This window comes from Lissotriton helveticus, chromosome 8, assembly GCF_964261635.1.
Source record: "Lissotriton helveticus chromosome 8, aLisHel1.1, whole genome shotgun sequence".
Taxonomy (NCBI): Eukaryota; Metazoa; Chordata; class Amphibia; order Caudata; family Salamandridae; genus Lissotriton; species Lissotriton helveticus.
The window spans coordinates 399,512,026-399,535,291 of NC_136069.1; the positions used below are offsets into that span (position 1 = coordinate 399,512,026).

Here is a 23,266-nt window from a genome sequence, read left to right on the forward strand (position 1 = left end):
CGGTGGTAAAGTGCTTAAAGTTCTACGGCCCAAAAATGATTCAGCAAAATGTGGAGACAAAAAATTAGGGTAAGAACACTCTAAGGATGGCAGGTCTAACAGGTCTCTTTGTAAATGATGCAGCTGTCTCTGAAGATATTGCAAGCCAGCTAGAGAAGCCAATGGAGTTCAATGAGGATGGCCCTGAATGAGATGTGCTGTGACATAAGTATCTGACTGCTCAAAATTATGTCAGCCGTCTTCAGCCAGGATAGCTTGACTCCAGTGGCCCAGACGTGGGTCCTGTGCTCACTAGGCCACTGGAGTCAAGCTATCCTGACTGAAGACGGCTGATAACCATAAACCGGTCCTAGGATACTTGATTCCAGTCCAGGGAAGACATGGCTTGGCAGTTCGGTCTGGACTGTACCCATGAGGCACAGGGTTAAGACTGATTTTCATATGGCCATGTCTGAACTGGGGTGGCTTGGTGAGCAAAATAACAATGGATTAAACCCAGATCTGTGACTGGGGGTGAATGTTTTGCCATTGTGCAACATTTCGTCCATCATCTTGTGTGTTTTGCTAGTTCTGTGTATGTGCAGAATCCCTGCAACACTACCTTTTACCTACAATGCACCCTTCCCATAGGGCTAGCTGGGGCCTACCTTAGGGGTGACTGACATGCAGTAAAAGGGGGGTCACAGATATTGCACACACTTTATGTGCCACGTCACAGCAGCAGTAACACTGCACAGGCCCTGCAACAGCAGAGGCCTGAGACAGGTTTGTAAGGCTACTTTGGTGGATGGCGCAATCAGCGCTGCAAGCCCACCAGTAGCATTTAATTTACCAAATACCACTTTACAAGGGACTGACAGGTAAATTAAATATGCCAAATGGGTGTAGACCAATCTTACCATGTTTACCACAGAGAGCACACGCGCTTTACACTGGACAGCAGTGATAAAGTGCCCTCAAACCACCAACACCATGTTAGACAAAAGGCTAGGAGGAAGGCAAAACGTTTAGAGATGACCCTGCAAATAGGGCCAAATCCAACAGTTTTTTGTTATCCTTAGGTTCTGTACATATTACCACTGCTAACCAATGCTAACATGCTTATGCTCTCTCCTTTAAACATATTAAAATTGGCTTACACCCATTTGGCACATTTAATTCCCTTATAAGTCTTTAAAAAAGTGGTACTAAATGCGCCAAGTGAATGAAAATGAAATTCCACTAGTGGGTCTTATTAAGCCACCCACTTAAGTGGCCTTTTTAAACATGTCTCAGGTCTGTTACTGTAGCCTGCGTGTGCAGTTTGTAAATAGCCATTTCAACCTGGCAAAATAAATGCTTTTGCAAGGCCTAAACCTCCCTTCTTAATACATATGTCACCCATGGGATAGGTCCTAAACAGTTCTGAGCTTGGACATGTACCTTTAAAGTTTACATGTCCTGTTAGTGAAAAACTTTCAAATTCATTTTTCACCATTGCAAGACTACGTCTACAAGAGGATAGCATTTGGTTGCTTTATTCCATTTATTAAGTGATAACTTTTGGTTGGGAGCAGATAGGAAAGTTGTGCTTGGTGTCCAAGGCATTGTAATTTAAAAACCTCTATAATGGTAAAGTAAAATTTTAAGTCACAATTCTGAAAATCCCACTTTTAGAAAGTTAGCATTTTCTGGTCTTAACCATTTGATGCCTGCAGCCTGTTCCTAGATCATATGACTATGTATAGTTGGCAGCTGCTTTTTGTGTATTCCTCCCAAAAATCCATACAATGGAGGGACTAGATGTTTGCAGAATGGGCCATCTCTGGTTTGATGAGGGGGGTTGAGCTGTCACCTTCCACACTTGCAATTTAATAGGGCTGTAGCAGCACACACAAAGGACATCACAGTTACCTATTGTGCCCCTAGAAATAGGGAAGCAATCAATTCCAGACACCTCTGTGAGGGAAAACTCTAGAAGCTTCTCCCACTTCTAAGTGGGCCCTTCAGTGCACTCTTGGACTTGTGGATAGTACAAAAGAAGGACGTCCTGCAGCACTATACCTTGAGGCCTGCCTTGCTTGCTGAGACAGAAGACTAGACCTGCACCCTTCATCCTACGCTAAAGAGACTCCAAGGGCTGGCTGACTAACCTCCTGTTGTGAGCTACAGTTCAAAACAAGCTTTAGAGGTCTCTGCCACTTCCCAGCTGACCTACCTAAATTGTACTGGTCTCTGCTGGTGTGAGATCCTGATCCCCAAGTGGCATCAGTTGAGCTCCTCTTTGCATAAAAGAAGAAATCCTGCATTTTTGGGCTCTTTGTGGCTGCAAACAGGCGTGTTCATGCCAAGATCTTTCCGCCCATGTAGACCACCAATCAAAGCTCCTCTGAACCCGCATCTGTGAGCTACATCCGTCGCAAGTGATGACTGGCAATGTGAGATCTGCACTCTGTGCTACAACATTCACAGCACAAGTTGACCACTGATACGAAGCTCGAGCAATGACTGGCCATAATGCCCAACAGGATCTTTGCACTACAGCAACGACCGACCACTACACCCATCCTGCTTTTTGCACAACAGCTACGCATTTCTTCAACGCTATCCCTACTCCTCACAGCTTCCTCCACCACAAACAGAACTCTCTGCACTGGACTCAATCATTGGGATTACCAGGACCCGGTATGCAGCTAACACTCCATCGTGGTCGGCCTGAACTTGTGACTTCACCTGGTCTTGCACGACCAGATGATCTTGAGTGGCACTTTGTGCCTTTAGGTGCTATACCTTTCTGAAATCTTCAGAATTGCATAGCTCGGGTTCTAATGATTGGATTTGATATCAAATAATTTATTTAAATACACTCTACTTTTTTTGATTGGTGTTGGAGGATTATTCTTGTGTTGTATTTTCACTTTATTGTGTTTGTTTGCTGCATAAATACTTAACAAATTGCCTCTAAGTTAAGCCTGACTGCTTTTGTGCCAAGCTACCTGTCATAAGCCACCTACCTGGATCCCAAATAATTCCAATGTGGCGGTGACGCTAGTTTCCGAATCCTCCCGAGATTTTCCCTTGGTTTACAGGAGGAGACCCTGCTCCTGTTGCAAATCCCAGGGGAAGGGGGTTGGGATGGAGAAAGTGTGTAAAATGAAAGAGGTTGTAGCTCGTCTACTCAACAGTAAAACTGCAGCAGGCATTCACACCAGTCTGGTGAATGGTACCAGCAGATATAGTACCTATAAACAAACAACCAATAAGGATTTGGGATAGTGTTAACTCTATCTCTTAAGGCAGGGGTCCCCAAACGGTCCTGGAGGGCCGGATCCATGCCAAATTTTTTAAATAACTACATGTATCTCAATGGGGATCTCCCAAAAATCTGGCATGGATCCGGCCCTCCAGGACCGGTTTGGGGACCCCTGTCTTAAGGTATTCCCTAGCAAAGGCTTTTCAAATCTCAACCAACCTTTAGTTTAGTTTTGTTGTTGTTTTGTTTTCATCAAGATTCTCCAGTGATGCCCCTTCATCAAGGTTCTCGAAACTGTAGTCAGTATGATTTCAGCAATAAATCCACAAGCAAATTTAGACAGGGTTACCTTCACCCATATCCTCTCTGGCTGAGCCATGCCAACAGTATGTACAAGTTGAACAAAAACACTGGTTACCTTTGTTTGCAGCACAATGTTGTGACTGAGCTTAGTGCATAGTAAAATCAAGTCTGCTGATGCGTCTCTCCTTTTCTTGTTCTTTTTTCCATCCAGGTGTGTGACGTTCTTTGCAGTGAGGTCATAGTGCGAGGATCAAAGGAGCTGACAAGACAGAGTCCTGGAAGCTGGGAAACAGGTAAGTGGCAGGCAAAGAGGCTAAGCGAAGGGGAGGAGTGTGGATGGTCTTTAAATAAGACTGCTTTAGAACGTTCATAAAGGTCACATTCTGATTGTTTGTAGTAAAGAACAGGTGCAGTTAATTAACTTGAGGCTGCCTTCTAGAAGGTGCTTTAGAATGTTCACAAAGGTCACGTTCTATTTGCTTATAGCAAGGAACAGGTGCAGTAGATTAATTTGATGAGGGCTATCTTGCGGAAGGTTCATGTAGAGGTCATCTTTGCCGGCTGCTTGATGCTTATTCTGGTGAATTTTCTGGATGTTTTTGAGTCGCCTGAAACCTGACGTTGCATGTATGGTAAAACATTTGTAAACGCTACTAAGCCTTTTAAAAAAAAAACGGGGAAAAACTGCTGCAGTTAGTTAATAACAGCATGTAATATAGTCAAAAGTCAGGGTACAAGATGTTTCTTCATTCATAAGTCAAGAGGAGTGATCTGTAGCAGGAATCCTGACACTACCAGAGGGTCAAGCACAGGCTTATTTAGTGAATTTTGTGTTTAACCATAACAAACATTGATCGTGTTGCTTGAGCAGGCTTTCACCCCCTCAACTAGCAACCCAATGTCCTACAGGCCATTACTCTTGTTTAGTGCAGAAATTAGTATGTTCTGTAGGCCTGAAAACCGACAAAATTGATGCAGGTGAAGCAGACGTGGTTTCCCCTTGGGAGAGAATATTTCCCAATGGAGAAAAAATTATTTAAAAAATAAGACCCAAAAAATTCACTCACATTTTACATCTCCAGATTTGTAAATCTTTATGCAAGTGAGTACTTTGAGAAAACTGCGAGTAACACATATTTTCCAAGAGTGCTCTTAGAATTCCACTGAAAATTCCTGTAAAGTTAAAAATTGTACTTAAATCTTCGGCTTAAAGCTAACAAATCAAATTCTTTTATTTTTGTGAATCAGTCAAGTATTTTGCTAAAGTCGATAAGGATAAATTTAGAAGTGCAAGCATTGGAGTTGCATGAATATTATAATTTTGAATGGGAAGAGTGATATGGTTGTTTGCATTGAGAGTTTTAGGCTCAAGTAAAGGCTAAGGGCCTGATTACGTGTGGAATGCCATAATGAAGGTGGTGGTCAGACCATTGCCACCACTACAGGTCCACCCACAGTATTTTGAGTGTGATGATCAGACCGCCACAGGACCTCCGCCGGGTTCCAGGATCCTCCGGCGGTGGCATAGTGGTCAGGAGCAGTAATATGCTGGATGTGCTGCTGTGGCATGGCTGAGCATATTATGAGTTGCCTGTTCACTGCCCATTTCATGGCTAACAGTGCCCCTGCTGCTCCTGGGCCTGGGGGTGCATGCAGAGGGCACATTTTGTGCCCCCCCCCTTGGAATTTCACATCAGTTTATGCAAGCTGTGACATGCAAAACATTGTGCATGCCACACCATGCAGGAACATGCAGCAAGCACTCTGACAGTGGCAGTCTCAATGCTAGGCTTTCCTATGAGCCTAAAATACCACTGCCTTGAGAACGCAACAGCACCGACCGCCTGCTATGGGTTATACAGGAGGGCTTGGCGTTCTTCTTGGTGGTGCGGCAGTGGCGGGCCGACAGGAGGACAGCCAAACTCGTTATCAGGCTCTAAGATAAATTGGGTAAATTAAGGCTAGGCAATGAAAGCACAACGTTCAAACTTATGGTAGGTCAACGCAAAGGATTAAATAGGTGGAATAGGAAGCAATGACGTCCAAATCAGTGCCCTATTTTTTAAAGTTCATCTACAAAGTGCTTCTTAATAGGTTTTTGTATTTTCAGATGTTGGCCTGAAAAAGGTGCACTCCCTAACATCAGTGTACATAAAGCATTCCTGCAGTGTCTCTCAACTTTTCACGTTGCCCCTATGGGTAAAATGACATCATATAATGTGTGTGCTATACGTATTCACGTTGTGCCCTGGGTGATATAAATACGACACATAAAACTGTCAGTTATTTTATTTTATGTGAAATAACCATATAGAATTACGAAAAAAATGGTTTCTGCTCCCTCTAAACATTCGGACAACAGTGGAGGATGGTTTTAAGCCTGATATTTGTAGAAAAAGTTGTTAATTTGTAAGTATTTCGAAATGTTCTGCCAAGCTATCCATTAGGCTTATTTAAAACCTCTCGCATCTTTCTGCAGACGGCGCATCTCACGAAGTTTATAAAAAAAAAATACTGTAAGGGATGAAACTAGCTATTTCCCAAAGAAAAACAGCAGATGCCAAAATCCGAAGTAGAAATGGTAAGGGAGACTGAGCCTAATGGAAATGTGACATATGAATCATTCACAAATCCCTACAGCATGCAGCGACCGCCATCAAATAAATATGATTCTGCTGAGCTGGCGTGTAAAGTACTAAATGTTCATAATGCCGCAATTTGTTTAAGTAGCTCTGACACCTTGGAGTCACGCCATCTTGCAGCCAACAGCATGATTTATGAGCCCAGAATATACCCTTTGAGCCTCACAACAAAAGGAGAGACTGGATAAGAATGCCACCAGATGGAATCACAATGTTTTCTTCTACATCGGATGTAACAATGACGTTTTGATTTAAGCAGCTATGGCCAGTTATTTTTATTTGCACAGACATTACTAGCATTTAACACGTGAAGTGTTTGAAAACATATTAGACTTCTTAATCGTGTCATTTTTAGGTCGAGCCAGTGATTATATATTTAGTAATGGATCTATTTTACTGCTTTCTCGATGTATATTTGAAATTTGTTTTTTCTTATAGTGTTTTGCGGAGCTTTTTACACCGCTAACAGTGTCTCTAGGTGCTACTGGTAAGACAGAGGCGAAGGAGGTAGAGAGCAAAATTACTATAAAAGTGTGATGCACAAAAAATGTCACTTAGAAACCTTTGGAGACTGGAAAGGGATGAAGCGTGGGAAATGGTGCGAAAGTGAACCTAAGAAAATGGCTCGCGTGTAGAGGATGGGTAGCTCTTTGCTGTTAGATTGCAAGACAAGAGGTCGGCACGGCAGGAGATTTGTGCTATCTGTCACGGAAGTTAGTGGGGGCGGGTGTGGGTTCTTTGTTTTAGGAGCCGTGGATGTAAGCTCCTGAAATATGCACCAACTATTTTGTCTCTCTCTTGGTAAATGTGCACAGGTTAGAGATTACAATAGGAGACACTGGGATAATGTTGCCACTGTATTTCAGGGAAGGCAGGATTCCACAAACAAGTTGGAGATGGTAAAATGGCTTGCATTTTCAGCAAAAGAAAACATTGGACTGTCAAACTGTATGTCCAGGTCATAAATTGTGCCCACTGATTTAAAACATGATTACTATTGTATCAAGTATGGATAATGAGAGTAGTGTATTTAAAAAAAAAGTGCAGAACAGATTTGCATGTTATTTTGCTTCATAATTGTTGTATCTTGTTCTGTAAGAATAGTTGACCCTCCCTCCCTTCGATTGTAGGCAGTTTTCCCCTTTAATAGCACACTTATAACTGTATTGTCAATAGACTCCTGGGAGTCCGTCACGTTGTGCATTACTTATATGGACATGTTTGCCTTCAACTTTCAATAAAGAATTAAGAAACAAAAAAAAGCAATTGAATAGTTGCATTAGCGTACTGTAGGTATAGGTTGTTCTGTGTGTGACTACATATTTAGGTGCTTGTATAGTGTCAAGTTTTTGTTGTGATTTAGGTGTTTTTATATGCTTAGTGGTGAGACTATGTCATGCTAGTCATAGTCAGACTGACTACGTTTTTCTTTGTGTATGTATTTATCAGTCGATTTGGGGTCATATGTTATTGGCTGAATGATTGTGTCACATGGCAGTGTTTCCAAATCATGGTAGGAGTAGTGCAGTATTGTACTGAATGTTTTACTTAGTACTGCAACTGTATGGTATATTATGTTATAATGTAGGTTGTGCTAATGTTGCTTGTTTTTTGTTACAGGGTATATATATATATATATGTGGGAATGAAATAGAGAAAAAAACAATATAAAGTGAATTCATGGTTACGAACAACACCTAAAACTACTGAAATTCACAAGTTTGGGTTAGGTAAATTTGCCGTCACTCACATTACTCATAACAGGTTAAATTACATCTACATGACAGGCTTTTGATCCTCACCCCGTTTTTGGCACCTGCCTGCCAGAACTGTAAAAACCTTTGCATGCCAAACTGAAAGTAGCCTACATTTTCATTGGAAAGTTCCCTGTAGATTTGTCAAAATAAAACAATAAATGCCTTTTTATTGCAATCCCTGGCCTAACCATATCTACATAGGTGCTATCTCTGTTACTCCCAATCCATTTTGAGTTTTTGATGTAATGCCTTGAGTGGCCAAGAATATGCCCATACATGGGATATTTGCTTGCTGTAACACAGGATCCAAGCTATACCTCACTGACGATACGTAAATAAGTCGAAATCAGTCTGGGGTTGCTTGTGTTCCCTTCTGGAGGAAGTCTTGCTTGGCAATTTGAGGTGCACTCTTCTCATGAGCAGCAGAATTAACACTGAAATGAATAAGGCGTGACTCTGTATGAAGAGGCAGTATGGGGGAAAAGGCAGGTTAGAATGCTGCTAACAACTACAAACTTAGGGGTCTTATTGAGGATTCAGCCGTAGTCCTCTGCTCATCTACACCTTGTCTAAAGTACATCACTCCAGTACCCTTCATTATGGCTCTGGCTACCATAGCCATGAAGGAAAACTTCTTCATGTACGAGGACCAGATATACCATCAAGTCTCTGGGACCAGCATGGGGAGTATTTTTGCCCCTTCGCTGGCGAATCTATATGTCCATCAATTTGAACAGTCGACAGTCCTGCATCCCACCAATCCTTTCTTTCCATCCATTATTTGGTGGAAAAGATATATTGATGATATCTTGATGGTGTGGAGAGGGACGAGTGAATCGGCTGGACAATTTCACCAATGGCTTAATAGTCAAAACAACTATCTCCGGTTCACGATGGAAATGAGCAAAGATAGACTCCCTTTCCTGGACCTCTCTATCTACAGCACGTTGAGGGGCTTGGAGAGTGAACTGTACAAAAAGCCAATGGCAAGGAACTCATTGCTCCTGTATGAAAGTCAACACCCCAAGTCCTTGAGGGACAATTTGCCCTTTGGACAGTTTCTTCGAGTCCATCGGAACTGCTCCACTCCAGACACATTTAAACTCCATGCAAATGAGCTTTCTAAACAACTCATACATAGGCACTACCCTAAGCAATTGGTTAAACGCTCATACAAGCGAGTAGCTAATAACCATCGGGCTGCTCTCTTGGAACCACGCACAGAGAAACTCCCACTGGATCGCTTAACCCTAGTGAGCACCTTTAACACCAAATCGAACCATGTTCAAAAAGTGATAAAAAAACACTGGAGAATTTTGAATAGCGGTGGAGAAAAGATCCACTTTCCTCTATTCGCCTTCAAACGCTCAACCAACCTGAGGGACCGCCTGGTACATACACGACCCAAGACTATACCCAGGAGAGAGCTAGGGACATTATGGGATCTCCCGCCGGTAGTAGGGCATCATCCTTGCGGGGGGTGCTCCATCTGCCCTCTAACGACTAAAGTCACGAGTGTGGACATTGGTACGGATAGGCCTTGGGAGCTGCGGCAGTTTACCAACTGCAACAGCACCAACCTGATCTACCTCATTACGTGCACGTGTAATGAAAGATACGTGGGCATGACCACGAGAAAGGTACGTGTGAGGATGCAGGAACACAAGAGCACTTTCCGTTGCAGGAAAGATGTCTCTAAACTCACGAAGCACTTTCTCATGTGTAATCATGCCGAAACAGACTTCAAATGGCATGTTCTGGAGAAACCATACATTCCACCACATGTGAGTGATGTGTCTAGATACCTTTTTGTTCGTGAACAGAAGTGGGTGTTCAAATTGGGGACACACAAACGAGGGCTGAATGATGACATTCCATGGGTCTCCTTGTCTTGATCAACGCGATCTTTATAGATAGTGTGATGCGCGGCTTACATCTTACACCAGATGTCAAGTGGATTTGTTTTTGCAAAACACATTATTTAGTATCTGGCTATAGCGTCTTTAGCTCATGACCTATTGAATTTTCTAAGAGCACGTCGCCTACTGTGTGCTCCGGCTTGGGCTCATTTTTCCCATTGCCCCCATGACAGGGCGACCTAGTTAGCGCTCCTTGTCACCTGACACGATGAACCTGTTTTCTTTGGTATGCACCGACTTTGGATAGGGGTTCGTTTTTTACGAATACCCTGCGCTTAATTCCAGCATTAAAGTATTGGGTACTTTAGGAGTCCATGTGTAGCGTGATGTATATTTCGCCACGTGGAATTTTTTGATTGCAATTTTTTGATTGAATGTTCCAACAGCAATCAGCTATTCTGGTTTAATGTTTTTGCACTTATGACGCTAAGTGTGACGTCTCACGCTGTGCCCTTTATTACTAGATAGGTGATAGTCTGTTTATATTCTCACAGCCTATAACAACCTAATAAACTACACTCATCAAAGTTATGATGTCATTGTGTAGTTCTATACTATTGGATGAACGAGCGAGTGATTATTGTCATATTTTTCCATACACGTAGCTTGAGTAGTACTTTGTTAAGTATGGATTGGATTCCCAGTCGGTCTCAGACGCTCAAGGAAACACTGCTCCAGGCCACGCAAGGAAGAGTAATGTGGAAATCCTTCCGTGGTCGCGCAGAGAACTACAATCACTCATGACGTGACATCATTTTGTAGTCCTCTATCGGTCCGTTCTCGCGAGAGGACGCACTCGGGGCCGCGATCGAGTGCGGACCCCGGTTAAGACAGTTGTGTGATCGTGTCCATGTACCATCAGGGGACATTGAAAACGAGGTAATTGGCAAAGGATCTGTCACAATGACAATACAGAGTGCCGTGTGAGGAGGTGGCGATTCGGCTAGCCCCTCCCTCGCCGGTACCGATTGGTTGATTGTTCCATAGCCTAACATTGAAGTAGTCAGAGAGCACTGGGGACTGTGCCTCCCCCTGACTCAGTCACGGCTAGGGACACCGACGGACAGGTATGGTTACCTGCCTAGCTAGCTTGTTATACTGGGCATTCCATTGTGCTAGCTTTATGCTATGTATTGGGAACTGTGAAAACCCATATTAACTTAGCCTGTAGCGTGCAGGGAGGTGGAGGGTAGGTGTGTTGTGAACCTACGGATAGGGGTTAATTCTACTCCATATACAGAAAACCTTGCTTTGCGTAGGAATATACATTACCAGAGTAGCTGCATGTTTGGTTGTCCGGTGTGTGTAGCTGACGCAGGCGGTTTCTGTTATTGTAGAGCGGGGTCTCATATATCCTGAGCCAGGTCCAGGAAGAGGTGAGGTCCACTCCCCGGACACACTGGGTGAGTAAATAAGCTAGAATACACCCTTTTGGACAATATATTATGTTCTATGCAGACCAGTGTAATAGATTGTGTTTTTCCTGCACGTTTGTCCCCTCTAAACAGTACATATACGACCAGTTGCCGAAGAGAGGAGTTGAAACAGCTGAGGGAAAATCATATCCTTTACTGGTTTTTTTACTTGTGTGTTTTTTACACATATTATTTTGTTTAACACTTTATTCACTAATTAATGCAGTAGTATTGTTATAGAACAGAGACCCTGACGAAAGCCGAAGGACTCACCCCTGAGTGGCTGAAACATGTTGGTCTCCTCGCAGCTATTTGTTGGGACTGCGATGATGATATTACACTGTTCTTGTTTTTAGGAAGGAAGGGGCAAACAATTATTAAAGGTTTCTGGGTTGAGCTCCCTATCCTTTTTTAAGATCACCACTTTTTCTTTGTCTACACTGCACTCCCCATCACATCAACATCATGTGGTAGTACCGAGTGATTGTGGGTCGCTACCCCATATCTGGTTATCGGGGTATGCTGGTCTCAATGATCTAGAGACACAATACCCGATTAGGACTACCAAATGATAATATTGATCATTACAAGACTGTTGATGGGAATCCTACACCAGTGGGGACTCACGTTACTGGTTCTTCACATCTTGTGATCTGGTTTGTTGGTTTATTTCATTCACACCCTTGTACTTTAGACAAGGTGTAGATGAGCAGAGGACTACGGCTGAATCCTCAATAAGACCCCTAAGTTTGTAGTTGTTAGTTGATTCCTATGGGGGATAATACTTAGGCTAGGTCTATAAACATCCCTCTAGCCCTGTATAAACTCGTGTTTTTCTAGGTTAGAATGCTGCCCAGAGAGATTGCCAGTGCGTTGGACAGTAAGCATTTCTCCAATCACCTTTTATGTGACAGATAGATAGACAGAGAGACAGAGAGACAGACAGACAAATAGATAGATAAATAGATACATAGATAGATAGATACATAGATAAACACTTTATTTTACTTCATTGACACTTGTGTACTGTTATCCCCCACTGTCCCCCAAAAATGCACTACTCCCTTATCACCCACATCATAATGTGGAAGACGAGGATTGTGCTAGCACTTCGACTTCTCTTGCAACCCACGTGGGTGCACAAATGATAAACTTGAAGGAGCATAGTCTACTGTGACCAACAACAGTTGTGCAAATGGCTTAAATACAACTTCACCAGTAGTCTGCAACATCAATTGAGATACTTTTCGCCTGGGTGTGCATATGTGTTGTAAAGTACCCTTCACATGCATGGCACATGTGCAGTACAGTAATCTTGACAGTAGCAGCTGGTTCAACGCCATGGAGGATTACTATGCTGTGCATATAACGAACAGCAAAATATTGTATATGCACCAAATAGTGCCATGCTGTTGCATTAGATAAACCAGCATAGCATAGCATAGATCCCACACATCATTGTCATATCTCACTGGCATGGATAGGCCAAGGTGCTGGGGGAAACTGGCAGCAGTCAAAACAATACATATTACATTCACTGCTGCAGGAGAAGTAGGTAGTACCCTATTGAGGCCCAGACATGTGTTTGTGTACTGCAACATGCATCAGCCATCAGTCCATTCAACAAGCTGCCACATCATTACATTTGGACTTGGCAGACACCTTAGGAGTAGGGAATCCACAGTGCTTCCTGCCACATTCTACTGATTCTGCTCCTATTGGAACATGGGCATGAATTGCTATTGGTATTTTTCAGTGGCAATTGGCATAGCAGCTGTAAGAGCTTACAGTGGCATAGCGGAATGCACGAGAGATATAGATGTACATTAAGGATATGGCTTCTTCTGGAACAGTGTGCAATAACAATTCAGGGCATTTTCAGTAAATTTGGAAAATGGTCTGGGAAGTCCTAAGTCTCCTTATGTGACAGAGACTTTTCTCGTGTCATGGGACCACCTTATTATTGAACCCAAACTGAGCATCAAGTTCACCCTTTGGCATTTTGCCATCAGTGTAGCGACTAGCTAGACGGAGCGGCCCACGGCTTTCTCAGGGAAGACGCAGGGGTTACAAACTAAGAACTCTGCCAAACATCCATTAACACTTCATAAATCAATACCCAGCCACTGTCTTCATATTTAAAAAGGAAAATACTTTAACTCACACTTAACTAAATCATAGTGGATCTTGCCAGACTGGCAGTGGTTGACCTATTACACACAGGACAAAATCCAAAAGCACTTGGGTGTAATGTAAATAGATTTATAACATAATTAAAGGAAGATGGAGCCACTTATTGAATATGTACAGAGAGGACAAGTAACACAAAGAACATTTCATTTGGGCAGTATCAAGGACGCATTTATTCAGAGAGTCCACTTCTTTTTCTCTTTTTTATCAAAATACGGTGCGGCCAATACATTGAGGTGGAATTGCATGTTGCCACACATTTGCATTCTTGATAACATTCTGCTGCATCTTCAACACTGATTGTTGATTTTAAAGCAACAGTGGCTGCCCTGTAGCTTTTTTATATGCAAGTACCATATTTTGTACTTGATGATCGTACCTGTATGAGCAGTCCCTAATTGTTTATTACGTATACAAAGCAGCCCACCACAGAAGTGAATGCTATATTGCCTGAGGAAAAAGCATAATATTCAGGGTCCGATTCACAAACAGCCTCCACAGTCTGGAGCGTGGCGGCATCTTGGCAATGAGAAACTGCACTGTGGAGATTACTTTATGACTGTGGACCTCCACCACGACTGTGGAGCCCCTGCCACGACTGTGGAGCCGCCACCACGACTGCAGAGCCCCTGCCATGACTGTGGAGCCACCACAACGACTGTGGAACAGCCACCATGACTGCAGAGCACTGCCACACTGTGGAGCCGCCAACATGACTGTGGCGCTCCCACCACACTGGGAGGTATGACGTTACAACGCATACTTTTACAACGCATACCTTTGCAATGCATTTTTTACAACGCAACATCCTTTACAACGCGTTCCATTACAACGTATGCCATTACAAGGAATGTTCTAAAAACTACCTCTACAACGCATTCCATTACAACGCATACTACCTTTACAACGCATACCATTACAACGCATACCATGACATTGGATGTATGGTAAGTGTTGGATAGTAGGGGTAAAAATTACTATTCTAACTCCAGGGGGTGCAACAGTAGGGTAAGTGTTGGATAGTGTAAGGGTATTATGCGTTGTAATGGTATGCGTTGTAATGGTATGCATTGTAATGACTGCGTTGTAATGACATGAGTTGTAATTGTATGTGTTGTAGTGTCATGCGTGGTAATGGTTGCGTTGTAATGGCTTGCATTGTAAGGGATGTTGCGTTGTAATGACTGCGTTGTAATGGCAGTGCGTTGTAAAAGTTGCGTTGTAAAGGTTGTTTCCCACCACACTGTGGTGCTTCCACCATGACTGCAGAAGCTCTTTGATACCCTTTGTGTTTACTAAACTTTATTAGCAATTGAACAAAAAATAATGATTTTTGCACATACCTGTTTCTCTCCACTCGGTTTCTTATGATTGAGTAACAGCTCCACAGCTCCAACTACTTCCTTCCGGATGGCGTGTAAAAGGGCATCTCCCACATAGACATTGAAACTCAAGAGAAGTTCGATCAGCTCAAGGTTCTCATTCTCAATTGCAATCAGCAGAGCAGTTCTTCCCAGGGGATCAATGCAATTAATATTGATTTTGAAGTAAATCTCCGCTTCCTCGAGCGCCTGCTTGACACTGGCATAGTCGCCCTTTTCCACAGCACTTAAATAGGCTTTTTCTGACGGCGAGAGCTCCGACTCTGCTCGCACTATGCGAAGCGGGATGCGGTCTCTGTACGGGGCGTTGACGCTTCTTTTGTAGTAGAACTGAGCCATGTTTTTTTATGCCATGCTATGCCATTTTCTCTGCAAAGATGAGAAAAAAACAGATATAAAATAAAAACTGAAACAAAGCACAGTGATATTTTGCAGCTTAGTAATGTATGACTCAATGGCAATTTAAGAATGGGACCGGTCATAACTAGCCCCAGAGTTTGCTTTGTAGCTTGACCTTAAATCTCTTCAGATACAAAGGTCATCCATTTGCCTGCGTGGAGGTGGTTAGAAATTAAGACTGATGGTAGCAAAGTCATTTCTGTCTGTGAGCCTACATCTAGGGCCTCAACTGGCTTCACTCACATCTGGCAGATATCCAGAAAAGAACATCTGGCAGGTGCACCTGCATTGACCTTTGCACAATTGTAGAACATGAATACCCACAATTACACCGGTAAACCCCGTGCAACGGGTGGGGAATGGAAGATGAAGCGTGGTTTGCTTTGAGAATCTATGAACACCCTAAAACGAGTGAATTTATGGACCCTCTAAAACAAGTGAATTTATGGACACCCTCAAGCTTCCCTCTAACTCTTACCCACCCCGGGATTGGTCAGAGATTAGGTGAAGCCACACATTACACAAAACAACGCTTCCAGGGTAAGAAGCGAATGAAACAAACCTTACCTTCACAGGGGCATGAGGGGAAGCATTTCTCCAAGAGGAAAATGCATTCCACAAAAAGAAAAAAACAGCAACTGCACGTTAGGGCCTTTCCTCAATAAGTAATATTACCCTGCGCACGCACACGGGGCAAATAGCAACTTAAAAAAAATGTCTCAAGACAATGCTTGTAGTGTGCCTGGAAACCGGAGACTTTCCAGTTCCAATACTACCAAAGTTTGTGGACTCTAAAACGTACTTGTTCACAAGGCTACTTTTGCAGGTTCAGTTTTCTTGGTTTGTTTTGTGAATTTGGCCAACTGTCTGTGGAACAGGTCCATATTTCTATGCTTCAAATCAGATTCCACTTAAAGGTAAAGTGAGCACTGCGTGTGATAGTTTAAGTCACGAACGCTGCTATAGTTTTCGGCTGCCAGTTCTCTCAAATAGTTGAATAGTTGGAGATTATCTATGTTATCATTCTGAGATAGCAGTAAACAGTTTCTTGTCACAGGCAGGTTAAAGGCATGTGCTGATTTGGCTGTCAACATAGCAATTTTTGTTCTCACCTCTAAAGTAAACAGCAGAACATAAGAAAGTAACATACACGCAGTAACATAACAGCACAATTAAAACATGAAGTGGCACCACACAAATAGTCAAAACAGGACTTAAGAAAACAACCACAGTACATTTTTGTCGAAACCTGATTTCGCAATCCAAGGTGCTTTCATAGTCAACACAGAAATACTGACATCTATGCTCATATATACAAATGGATGTTTATGATTTAATACAGAAAATACACAGAAACATAGACTGGGGGCAAATTTACGAAAAACAAGAGACAAAACAGGTTGCCAAACTCAGGCACTGAACATGTTGGCCAGGTTACAGATAAATGTTTGAGGTCAAAAGACATAGACATTAGCACTATAGCACTATAGCACTTGTGTAGTACAACAAATTCTCAATTGTGTCAAGGCTCCAGCACCTAGACACAATTGAGAATTATACTTGTTTTTCGTAAATTTGCCCCATGTCTATGTTTCTGTGTATTTTCTGTGTTAATTTATAAACATTCATTTGGATAAATGAGCATAGATGTCATTGTATTTCTGTCTTAATTATGAAATCAAATTAATATTGTGATTGACCACTGTTCCTATACAAATACTTATACCCAAGGAAAGGTCCCTTTCAGATTACTTGGGTTCCCTTGTGTCTTTAAAATGTATTCACAATACAAGAGTCAACTGTGTTTTCGCCAAACACTTCCTTATCTTTACGGTCTTTATATTTCAGTTTAGAATATTATCCTCCCCATTGGGCATCCGACATACTATTAAGTAAATCTCATTCACATCAAGTGTTACCAGAAATAGCAGACCCAAAGCAACATAGCAGCATTACTGGGTTACGGCACACTCACCACATTGCAGCAGTACTAAGTATCCACACTCATCACATTGCCCACTACATTCAGTTTCTTTGTACATAAATGGCAGCAGCAAACTGATTTTCTCATACAATGCTTTCTCGTATTCTGCAAACATCAGATGCGCACTGCAGGTGTATATTAAACGAAAGAAAATGTATTTTGATTTTAAAGTACTTATGATTCATATGTCACATTAACTTTGATTACTTGCTACAAGTCGCTCCTTCAGGCTATCCTGAAGTTAACAATCAACAGTCTGTGTGCTGGAATTGTTAAACCCATATTTACAGTATAAAAATGAAACTCATATTTCAGAATGCAACATGCTGCTGTCTAAGTAGCAAAGACTAGGTCAAAGTATGATACAGCACATCAGGATAATTGTCACATATGTTGAAGGGTGCAGTCCAGCACTAACATTCTGAAATAACAGCGGCATAAAATAATTGTAATCCTAGTGCCAGCACAAGAGAATCATATATGTGATGGTAACAGATGCAAAACATTAAAGGCCTTATTACGAGTATAAAACTAACTTAGAGTAGAGCATTGCTCCCCTGGATCATTGTGCCAGCGAGCAGCCTCTCTTCACATTTTTAACAAGGTAGATCACCACGTTATTAAACTGACTCAGTGGACTATCTAACCTTTTTTAGCACACCACCCATCCAAATCTACACTTTTCCCTAGGGCCCTCACACCCATGACACCATACGGCAGGAACAAAAGATCTCCGCCAAAGAGCCCCTTTAAGGGTGCCGGTCAGGTATTGCACCGCCGACCTGACGAGCAGCAAACCCATATGATGAAGCATAACACCTAGCTTGATAGGTGTGTGAGGGTTTTAGTTCCGAAAGGGAGAATCTCCCTTAGTTGTGCCTTCATCCACTGTTTTGGTTCACTCTCCCCTTCCACCTTTTAGTATCCCCCACTGGGGAACTGTGTACCCTTCGTTGTTTATCTTATTACGAGTATGGCAGTCCTCAGACCAAGGTGCTAACTGTGATGGTCTGACCACCGCCACCACTGTGGCTCTGTTCGCCGTATTTCGAGTGTGGTAGTCGAACTGCCACAGGACAGCCGCATCCGTGGGGATACAGGATCCCCCGACTGTGGTACAGCCGAAGGGGCAAGAATATGCAGGAATATGGAGTGAAAGTAAGCCACGACCAGTACTCCACTGCCTACACACTGCCAGCCCTGCGGCAAACTCGTAATGTGATAGGCAGGATGCCGCCAGCTTGGTACCGTTCTGTTCTCTCGATCTGCCTGGGGGTGCAACTTCAAATGTCTTAATCGGGACCTTTGTCTCTTTTTTGAAGCTCAGAATCCTCCAGTGGGGCCGGTTGTGGGTTCTATGTGAAGAGAGTCCCCACAAGCCGGACACCATTTTGACGAGGCCCTCCTGAATCAGATTTGCTGCTGCAGAGAATCTCTGAGCAGGGAATACCTGTTTCTTCAGCACTTCATACTGATTGACAAGTTTATCCCTGTCCTTTGGAGGTCTGGAAGTACAAATATTTCCTGAGTCGCACTTTGTCAGGGATGTTAGTAGAAGTCAAGATAGAGACACAGCCAAAGGTCCCAAGATCTCAAGAACAACACTTGGGGTTTAAGACTCACTACAGCAGAGGTCACCAGCAGGGTCCAGGTCAGGTCCAGGTAGTAGTGGTCAAATGGTCTCGTCAGGAAAATATCTTCTGCTATTGCAGAGGTCTAGTAGTGGTTTGTAGAAGGTGTCTTGGGGAGCCCTATTTATGCCTGGCACTAGCTTGTGGGTGGCTCCCGGTTCGTCCCTAATGAATAGGGAAAAAGCTTTCAGGGATAATCCTACCCAGTTTTGCAGCTGTTCTTGTTTGCCTTACTGCAACAATCAAATAAACCCTTCTTCCACTATGCAGAGTCTGTGTGCCAAACCAGAGATGTAGCCTGTGCAGTTTTCATGTTAAATCTGTTTGTCACAGGAGCCCCCTTTAAAATAAATTAATATCCAGAGCACTGCACAACTGGTCTTCCTGCCAGAGGAATAAAACACTTCCCCACGCCCTGGCCATTGTCCCTACTCTGGGAGTAGTTTCACACCTCTTCAATGCCATTCACCAGCTAGATGGGAGCTAGATAGAAGTGTCAGGCGGAGAAAAGGTAACTTTCAAAACGTTTGTTTTTCTTAATATCCCTGGAAAATCTGACTTCACCATTGAGTTGGGCTTTTATTAAATATTAAAATAGCACTTGAATTATTTATCTAGCTGGTCCCTACCCTGATGTAGCAGAATTAATACTTAATAGGTATTCCTAGTGTTTCTCTCTGAGCCAGCCTTCCTTCCTACAGATAAACTAGCTTTTCAGGGTCTAGTCACTGTATAGATTTGTTAACTTTAAAATTCCTACATTTTAAATACCATGCAGCATGCCTTTTGGGCTACAAGGCCTACATAAATGTGCCTAATTAATATTTTAAAAAGGGAGGTTTTCTCCTGTCAGAAAGGTTTATTTTGACTGGTCAGCTTTCAGTTTTACAAATGCAGCTGTCAGACTACAGGTTAGATAATGTGCATTTCTACCTTCTGAGAATAGGGTTAGGTAAAGTGTAAAGAACTTTTGTCTCAGCCCTGAAACCCAAAAATCATGCACCAACAGTTAAAGCACACAGGCAAAGCCTCCTAATTGATAACTGGAAGAGAAAGATGTCTTGCACACATTATTACAAGTTAAAAGTAGACACTACTGCATTAAGGCTATATGCATCTCGCAATTTGTGCAGTACACATGTTGTTATTAACAAAACATACTGAACTGCAGTGCTTAATTTGTGTGATTACTCAAAAGACTCCAAGGACCAAATGAGAATACTCCTGCATTACTAGTGTGAACTTTGTGTTATTAATTTGGGAAGGAACTGACCTCTGCCAGCTTAACAAACACAATCTGATTAGGTCAAAATGCAGTACTGAGATAATTTCTGCTCAGCTCCTAGTAGATACTGCACAAGCAAAAGACAATTCCCAGAGAAGTCTGTGTTACGTTCATCAAGTACCAACAATTTTGAAGCAAAGAACACAACAAAATAAAACTGCTAAACCAATGTAGGATACAGAGAAAATGTATATATACTGAGCATAATAAACACCAAAAGCATCAAAAAAGGACACAAGCACCCGAAGATATGAATGTTCAAAGTTTTAAGCCTAAAGCGCCTAGAAAAATTAAAACACCCCATAGAAAAACAACAGTCTGTGGTTGACCAGGACCTAGGAAGGATTTCAGGCTGACCGTGGTGGAGTGGAGGTTGGATATATCAAGGCAGTTTTCACTTTCACATTTTTCACCTTTAGACTTAGGGCCTGTTGTAGAATTTAGTGGATTGGTTACCCTGTTACAATGTGATGGACATCCTATCACCTTTATTACAAATGGCATAGGATATAATGCACATTTAATAAGGTGGACAGGATATTAGTCATGTTGTGATGGAGTAAGCCGCCAAACTAAATCATGCCCCCACTCTCTGCAAATGGAAGTCAGTTATTCCAGCAGTCCGAGGCCTAAGGCTGTTGCCAGATAGAATCCCTCAAAATCTAACACATCGTCATTGAGCTCCAGCGGTTAGTTTTGGCTCTAAAAGCTCAGAGCAGGACATAGCTGGATCTTGTGCCTGCTTGAGGTTGCTTTGCTGGCCTAATACATTTGTCACCTCACCTCAGTTTGAGGTTCTAGGTTCTGTAGTAGGGGATCTCTGTGTATAGTCATAATCTAGTGAATAGTCCCGCCCATGTGCGTGGACCCTGGAGCAATCAAAAATAATCTCTTACAGTGTCAAAAAATGCAGAAAATGCATAGACACTTAAGAGAGAATTTAAAGACAGATAATGCAGCCAAAAAGGCTACACTGTCCAGTACTTCAACTAGAAATTCCACCATAAAATACACAAAACAGCAAAGCCTGTACAGATTTCCCTTGCTTAACAGCAAAAAATCCCTCAGGAATGATAGAGAGAAGAACCTGGACAGACAAGCCCCATAGGCTGCCATTATGTGGCTTAATTAGGATACTGTGCCTTTAAGGAACCTTCCAGAACCTTCTCCCAGTATCCCAGAATGCATAGCAGGTCCAACTTAGTTTCAGTTCTTTTTTCCGGCTCCTGCAAGCAGGACCCTGGAGCATTGAGCTCTTCCTTTTCAAGGGTTTTTTGTTAGTGTTTTACACTAATTTCGATTTTTGGTGCTTTAAAAGTACTTTGGTGACTTTCTTTCTGTGTTCTGCACTCTTTTTTGTCCATAATGCCTGCATTATTCGACAAATGCCCTGAGTGCTCAAGGAAGAAGGCCAAGTCAGACCCCCATGAGGTCTGTATTCTCTGCCTTCCCTCTTCCCACATTCCTGAGGACTGTGTGATCTGCAGAGGCTTCTCTGGAAGGACCCTGAAGGAGAGGAAGAAGATCAGGCTTCAGGGACTTGAAGAGAGAAGGTTGAAGGCACGAGGTGGGTCAGGAGGGGCTCCTTCTACCCATGCTGAGGCCTCTGGGGGGCTCCCCAGGGGCAGGAAGACCAGCCCTCACCCAAGATCTCCGTCTGGGTCAGTTGCACTGACCACGACGTCGAGGGGGCGGTCAACGGCCAGTTCCAGGTCTCCCCAGGGCTCTGGGTCGAGAAAACGTCGCCCGTCGACGTCGAGGAACGTGTTCCGGCCGCCGTCGAAGCCGGTGTCGATCTCCTCGTCGTCGGTGTCGGCGTCGAGTGGTCGACATCGGAGGGCCCGGCGTCGGCGCTCGCCGTCGAGGCGACACCGCCGTTCGCCGTCGAGGACTTCGTCGTCGAGGGGATCCTCGTCGTCGAGGCCGCCGTCGAGACGGAAGGAGTCTCCGGCGCCGAAGAGGTCGACGTCGAAGCATTCTAAAAGACCGACGTCGAGACGCTCGAGGAGATCGACGTCGAGGAGGTCCGAGAGGTCGACGTCGAGAAGGTCCAAAGGGTCGACGTCGAGACGATCCAAGAGGTCGACGTCGAGGCAGGCGAAGAGGTCGAGGTCGCCGTCGAGGCACCATCGCCCGTCGTCGAGGTTTCGTGGTTCGTCGATCTGGTCGGGGTCGACGTCGAGACGCAGACACGGTTCGACGTCGAGAAGTGAGAAACGGTCGACGCCGAAGGCCCGTTCGACGTCGAGGGGCCATCGGTCGGCGTCTGGGCACCGATCTTCGGCGTCTGGAGGTCCTAAGGACAGGCCCAGGACTGTGGGGGGCTCCCCACGCTCCGGAAGGGATGGTGGCTCGCCGGGAACGGCGCATTCCGGGGTAGATACTCCGATGAAGCCCTCTACACCTCCTTCGCGGCCGGCTGTGCCGAAGGGTCCGCCTCCGAAGGCCCCGACACCACCTCCGAAGCCGGCTCCGCAGACCCCGCGTCCGGTTACTCCTCCACCCCCGGTCCCGCCGAGGGCGGTGTCGATGCCTAAGTTTCCGACGCCACCGAAGAAGACTCCTAAGAAGCCTAGGATTCCTGACCCTGGGAGGCCGAAGGAACGTCCGAGGCCCAAGAGGTCGAGGTCTCGCTCGGGGAGACGGGACAGATCGAGGAGTGGGCATGGATCTTCCTCACGATCCAGGCATCACCACAAGAGACGTCGGTCCAGGTCACGTTCGGCCTCTGGGACCCGTTCCTACTCGCCCACGCTGTCCGATTCGCCGGAGACTAGGGTGTCTCCGATAGACGATATAGGCACGTTTCAGGAGGTTCTCCTGCGTGGAGCGGCGAAGCTGGGAATCAAGGTTGAGGCACCTACGGCTTCTACCTCTGTGATATTTGAGACATTACACAAACGGCACTTGTCTCGCCCCCTGTTACCTCTGGTGCCAGGGCTCCTTGAGCCCGCCGAACAGCTATTCCTGACGCCGGCAGTGGTAAAGTCTGCGCCTTCCAGGATCTTAAAAAAGTACAGGGCTCCGGACTCGGACCCTGCCTTCTTGAGGAAGGACCCGGTGCCGGACTCAGTGATCGTGACAGCTGCCCGAAAGCTTCATGCCACCTCCCCTGCGTCCACGGTAC

General features: G+C 44.1%; 1 protein-coding gene across 2 annotated transcripts in view; it reads right to left on the reverse strand.

The window, feature by feature from the left end:
* The window catches only part of TRPC4 (transient receptor potential cation channel subfamily C member 4), a 1,462,580-nt gene that overhangs the window by 880,765 nt on the left and 558,549 nt on the right, over nt 1-23,266 (reverse strand). For both annotated transcript variants that reach the window (XM_078657230.1, XM_078657231.1), the window contains exon 3: nt 14,802-15,209. In XM_078657230.1, the coding sequence (XP_078513356.1) occupies nt 14,802-15,179 (378 nt within the window). In that variant the 5' untranslated portion in view covers nt 15,180-15,209. The remainder of the gene's footprint in view (nt 1-14,801; nt 15,210-23,266) is intronic.